The following is a 6,921-nucleotide window of genomic DNA, read 5'->3' on the forward strand; positions in this document are numbered from 1 at the left end:
AAATTTCACCCAATTTCTCATAATACATATCTAACATTTGTAATAGCGTTCCACTTAGATCTACCACAGCACCAAAACATAAAAAGTGGGAGAGACCATTTTTTTTTTTTTTTTTTTTGTGTTATGAATAAGAGGGAGAGACATTACTTTGAATATTCAAATTGAGATACATAATTAATTGGACATCCAATTTAATAATTTATAGGATTGTGATTGATAAACATTTTCTGTTTATTATTTACATGCATAATTTATTATTTTTTTCCAATCACATGCAATCAAAAAGTCAACAAATTATAAAATTTATACTAATTTTGATTTACTTTCGATAGTGGGATTAGTAGTATTTTTGCTTTTTCTTTTTGTAAATATTTATAAAATATGTGATACTAATTAATTAAAGTTAAAGGTTGGAGTTTAATTTAGTTTAGCAGTGGTGGGTCTGACGGGCATTAATGGTACAAATGCATGCAGTACTGTAATTTAATTTATGGGAGTTTTGTTCACTGATTTTTACTCCACCATTTGCTGTTGCATTCACTTCCCTACACAATAATGCCTTGAGTGGCAAGTGCTTTCTTGCGTCACTCATATGTTTTTTCTTCCCAACACTGTTTTTGTGTAAAGAAAACGTAAAGTTGACGCCTCTCACTGTGCCTAACCTATCAGTTATCACTACTCCATAGTCCACATGTCATAGCAACTTGGTTCTTGAAATCCCAAATATCACACAGTTTGTTTTACCTTTACATTTATAGCCTCTCACCAATTTTTAAAGTTAGTATTTGATTGACTCTCTATTCTAAAGCACCAAAAAAAATTTGTTTGGTTGTGCATTTCATTTCAAGATTGAAGCTACATTTCCGGGGAAGGAAGCAAAATGAAAGAGAGAGGCAAAGCTGTGGAAGCTGCATTCAACAACGACATGGAATACTATTCATCTTCATCGGATCTTCCATGCAAGAAGCATCCATCTTCATCTTCGGTTGGGATATGTGCTTATTGTCTCAAGGACCGCTTGATCAAGCTGGTTTGCTCTGACTGTGGAGAGCAGCGCCTCTCTTCTTGTTCCTGCTCTGAGATCTCTTCCAATCGGAATTCGTGCACTGTTGAGGTAGGGAGTGTTGGTCGAGTATCATTCCTGATAGAGAATGAAAGAAGCGAACTTGTTTCGCAATCACATTCCAAAGCCAAAGAGAAAGCTCATGAGGATGTCGTGATGCTCAAGAGGAGTAGTAGCAGTTGTGTTGAGATTAAAAGAAGTAAGTTTTGGAGAATTGGGAGGTTGTTTAGGAAGAAAAGGGAAAAGGGTTGTGAGAGATCGAGTGTTGGAGGTGGGTGTGATGATCAGAAAAGTGATTTGTGGTTGGTTGATTATATGGGTGTGTCTAGGTCCAGGTCACTTTGTAGTTTCAGGGGTACTAGTGGGTTGTTTGGGTCCGAAGATGGTGGAGAACATTTGGTTGTGTCAGGTGCTAGGAGTTCTATTTCTGCAGCCAGAAGTTCTGGTGTCAATGGGGGTTTACTTTTAGATTCTGGGAGAAGAAGTGGATTCAGTGAAGCAGAGCCAAGAAAAAGTGGCTTTGATAGTGACAAAAAAGAGAGTCAATTGGAGACTGAAAAGGCCACTGATCATCTGAAGGGTGTGAAGAAAGGTGGTCTTTTGGAGCTTGATGCTGGTTCAAATGGAGCTAATAGACGGGTTTTCTCACTCAAAGAGAGTGATTTCAATGGTATGGATGAATCGGGCTTTATTGATTTGAAGCTTGATTACTCTTCAGAATCATCAAAGCCAGAGTTTTCTGCTGTGAAAATGGGTGTTGTAGCAGATCCAGAAGCAGCTGTTGGTAGCATGAGAGGTAGTGATTTTGGGGCACATGAATGTGGAGTTCCTTTTGGGAATATTATGGGGGATGGGAGTTTCTGTAATGGGGGTTCATGTAGAATCACAGTGAGTGAGAGAGAGATCAGTAGGGGCAGGAAAAGCTTGAAGGGTTGGCGATGGATTTTCAGGCATAATCCAAGCTGGGGAAGTGCAAGGAAGAAGGATGAAGATCTTATGTTTAAAACGTAGTATATGATGAATACATATAGACAGAAAGAATAATTTTGTGCAGAGCAGAGCAAATCTCAACTTATTAATCGGTTTTTTTTTTTTTTTTGGTGTCTTCTTGTCTTTTCCTGTTGTAATTTATTTTATTTATCAAGTAAATGCTAAAGACAAGTAGATCAAACTGATTCTAATTCTGATGAAATTTCTTATTTCTATAATCGAGTAAAATCTGTTCTTGCTGCTATCCCCATATATGCAGCACCATCACTTTATCTTTCAAAGTCAGTCGGCTCCAAGATTGATCGTACCCTTAAAAAGTTTTGATGTTGTAAAACCTAGGGTGTTATGGGTCGGGAATATTTTGATCGAACCCATCATGGTGGGTTAAATTTTTTTTAACCCAAATCAATCTAACCTATAACATAAATTTAACTCAACTCAACTTAATTCACATGAGTCGGTTGAACTCATGAGTTAGATAAATTTTTTTTAATTATTATTATTAAATTGAGCCAAAAAAAATATTACACTTTTAATCTGAGTTGATAATCAAAATATTTATTAATATATAAACTAATATTTCAACTCAATTATACATTAATATATGAAATAATATATATTAATATTAGCTTTTATATAAAATAGGAGGAAGAGTTATTTTTAAAAAATTTATTAATTATATAATATATATTAAATATATGAGTGGGTTGGGTCAAATTTGACGAGTTTGGAATTTTATGACCTAAATCCAACCCGATCCACTATCAAAAAAATTTTTGTAACACAATCCAACCCACCAAGCCCTAAAAACCGACTCAACCTAGCGAGTTGGGTTGAGTTGGGTTAGATCAGGTCGATTTTGGTGGGTTGACAGGTTGGTTACACACCTCTAGTAAAACCTAACAATTCACATTCCTTTTCCCCTAAAACAAGATTTGCAAACGTACGAATTTGGGGGTTTAGGTGTTAGAACTTAGAAGAATGGAGGATTCTAAATTAGCCACTTAGCTAAGTTGGGCTGGTCTCTAACTTCAGGCCTTGACAGTTTAGGTCAATATGATATATCCTAAAGACTACATACTTAAAAGGAAAGACAAATTCTTAATGCCCCTGAATCCAAGCAGTCTTCTTGACTTTAGAAATATATTTCTAAATCAAATATTTTAGTAAGGAAAGGTGCTTGCTATAAAATTAACTCTGGTTCTAACACAACACCAACATTTGGGATGATACTTGAAACCTTTCCAAACCAAATTATACTCATTTAATTTTAGAATTCATCCCTCATGATACTAGAGGGGGGGGGGGGGTTTAGTTTGCTTGATGTATGACATTGCAATGCTAAATTTTTGTAATATTTATTAGAATTCATCCCTCATGATACTAGAGGGGGGGGGGGGGGGTTTAGTTTGCTTGATGTATGACATTGCAATGCTAAATTTTTGTAATATTTGATACATGCAATCACATTATAGCAATATAAGATTATGACTTTTTGGTTCATTAATTACATTCCCATAATAATCTAAAAATGTAAAACATTCTATACTTAATTCATAAATATTTTTAAGAGGAATTAAAATGATTATAATAAGTTGATTGAAAATAGTTTCAACATCTAAATATTTTAAAATTACTCGTGAACCACAAATAACTATGGAAGACCTAAAATAACCAAATTACCCTTAAAACCTCCAAAATTTCTAAAATAACCCTAAAACCTCTAGAATGACAAAAATACCTTGAAACTCCCAAAATACCCCTAAAACCTTTAAACAGCCAAAAATGCCTGAAAACCTCTAAAATGATCAAAATACACTTGAAACCTCTAAAATGACCAAAATACCTCAAAACTATGAAAATGACTATAATACTCCTAAAACTCTAAATGACGAAAAAAAAAATTCCCCAAAACCTCTAATTAACCAAAAATACCATTCGAAACCTCTAAAATGACTAAAAATATCCTAAAGCCATCGATATGACCAAAATACCTCTAAAGCCTTTGAATGACAAAAAATACCCTGCAACTTTGAAACTAGCGTAAAATACTTGAAATCTCTACAATAACCAAAAATAAAATACCTTGAAACCTCTAAAATGATTTTTTTTTTTTTTAAGATGTTTTAAAGATATTTTGGTCATTTGGATTTGGATATGTTGGGGGTATTTTTGGTGATTTTGTTGGTTTAGGGAGTGTTTTAGTCATTTTTGACATTTCAAGCATATTTTGGTCATTTAGAGATATTGGGAGCATTTTCATCTTTTAGACATTTTATGAGCATTTTGATCATTTTGGAGGTTTCAATGATATTTTGTTCATTTGAACACATTAGGGGTATTTTGGTCATTTTGAAGGTTTTGAGAGTATTTTGGCCAATTTAGTAGTTTAAGAGTGTTCTAGTCGTTTTAGACAATTCAAGCATATTTTGGTAATTTTAGATGTTTTTAGGTATTCTAGGTCATTTTAATGATATAGGGAGCATTTTTGTAGTGTTTTGAGAGTGTTCTAATCATTTTAGATGATTCAAGCATATTTTGCTAATTTTACATGTTTTTAGGCATTTTGAGCCATTTTAATGATATGGGGTGCATTTTTATCTTTTTAGATGTTTAGGGTATTTTTTATCATTTTAACAGTTTTATCGGTATTTTGGTCATTTTATAGATTTCAAGGTATTTTTGGTCATTCTAGAAGTTTCAGGGTTTATTTTGTTCATTTTAGAGGTTTAGAGATATTTTGGTTATTTTAGAGGTTTCATGGATATTTTTGTTAGTTTAGCAAATTTGGGTTAGTTTGGTCATTCTCAAGGTTTCAGGGTATTTTTGGTCATTCCAATGGATCTAGGTGTATTTTGGTCATTTTAGTGTTTTCTTTTTTGGGTGTGTGGGGTTGGTTATTTTAGAGGTTAAAGGGGTATTTTGTTAATTTTAGAGATTTTGAGGGTATTTGGGTTATTTTAGAGTATTATGGTATTTTGGTCATTTTAGATGCTTCTGGATATTTTTGGCCCTTTTAGAGACCATATTTCAATTATTAGTACATACTTATAACAACATATAATATATTCAACACACACACACACACACACACACACATAGATATAGGTCTGGTTAATGGGTCTTCTTAGAGCATTAGTTAATGGATTATTTTAAGAAAGTTTGTATACCACTTTCATTAAAAATATAAAATTCTATAAAAAAAAAAGTTGTTTTTTTCTTTTCACATAAAAAATTTCTAAAAATATTCCTAAACCAATGCCCTAGGGTATCAGTTAACTTTTCTATATGTGTGTGTGTGTGTGTGTGTGTGTGTGTGTGAGAGAGAGAGAGAGAGAGAGAGAGAGACCGAGGAAAATTTATGGCCTCTCAACAAGAGATTTGGGTGCTTGTAAGGGCACCTCTCTTTTGGGTAGTAATGTGAAGTCGTCACTTATTTTTTTATACAAAAAATAAATAAATACAAATTACATGTTCAAAATACTTCGAATGTCATTGATTGAATAAAGAAAAATACAATTTTGATAAATTAACCTTACAAGGCTTTGGGTCTTAGTTACAATCTATGCAAAAGAATACAAAACTTTGGTCCTAGTTACAATCTACCAAAATTAAAAGACAAAACACTAATCTACCTATCTAAAAGTCTTAAGCTTAGGGGCTAGGTTATGGAATGGGAAGGTGTTCGGCACCCATTCCACCCAGACAGAGTTTAGTCTTCTAGACTCTAATGACCAATATATCCTTTTTTGAATGATGTTGAATGATATGTTATAATGCACATGACAAACACTTGACAAAAATTAACTTAAATAAATTTGCCTTATGGATGTGTCCTCTTTTTAAAGAAAATTCAGATATGTCTTGGAAATTAAAATAATAAGACTTGGTTTGTAAAAAAATCTGATATGTTTTTGTAAAGGGTAAAAAGCAAGATTTTATAAAGAAAAATCAAATCTGTTTTGTGTAAAGTTAGAAAAAATTTGGTTTGTTAAAAAAATTAGATTTTTTTTAGTAAAGTAAAAAAAAAATGATTTTGCTAAAAGAATCAGATCTATTTTTTATAAAATTAAAAAAAAAATTATTTGTAAAAAATTAGATTTGTTATTGGACACAAATAAAAAAAGACTTTTGAAAGAGGGTCCACATTCATGAGACAAATTTATTATGCATTCATTACATATTAAAAAACTTTAACCTAACTTTCAATCCTTTCTTTTGAATTTCAAAATTTGCAATTTTATAACAAAGAAAACTTTTTAGAAACAAAAAAAAAATCAGATCTATATTTAATGAAAATACAAATTAGTTTTTGGTTTTGAAAAAAAAATTAGATTTGTATTTAATGAAAATATAGATTAATTTTGGGTTTTGAAAAAAAAAATCAAATCTGTATTTAATGAAAATATAAATTAGTTTTAAATCTTTATAAAAGAGTTTTAATAGTCATTGCAGATTTTGAAGTCAAAATGAAAGAATTGAAATAAACAATCATCTACAGTATCTAAGCATGGCAATTATATATTAAGAACAAGACATCATAAAACATACTAAACATATTCATGCATCAAACAAAAACATACTAATTAATGGAAGAAGAAAAAAAAAAAAAAAAACAGAATACCTCTTGCATGAGCGTGCTCTTCTAATGAAAGAATATTTTAGAAATCAAAGAAGTTTGTTCACCTCTTTGAAGTCTAAAATACTTTACCTACAAAAAAGAAATTCCTAAAGTAAAAGCCTCCAAAACATCTTTAGCGTAAGGGGAATAGAAAAGTCAGAAAAGAAGAGTCCCTAATTCTAATTTTTTTTTTTTTAATCTATTTATAGAGGTTGGAATGCTTAAAAAATAAGCTGAATGAGATTAG

General features: G+C 31.5%; 1 protein-coding gene across 1 annotated transcript; it reads left to right on the forward strand.

Annotated features, from left to right (window-relative positions):
- The first annotated feature begins 602 nt into the window (after positions 1–602).
- On the forward strand, positions 603–2,317 carry LOC112009356 (uncharacterized). Its single transcript, XM_024041690.2, has one exon. It carries the CDS (start codon positions 881–883, stop codon positions 2,072–2,074), a length of 1,194 nt encoding a protein of 397 aa, XP_023897458.1. The 5' UTR covers positions 603–880; the 3' UTR covers positions 2,075–2,317.
- The last annotated feature ends 4,604 nt before the right edge of the window (positions 2,318–6,921 follow it).

This window comes from Quercus suber, unplaced genomic scaffold (assembly GCF_002906115.3).
Source record: "Quercus suber isolate HL8 unplaced genomic scaffold, Cork oak 2.0 scaffold_568, whole genome shotgun sequence".
Lineage (NCBI taxonomy): Eukaryota > Viridiplantae > Streptophyta > Magnoliopsida > Fagales > Fagaceae > Quercus > Quercus suber.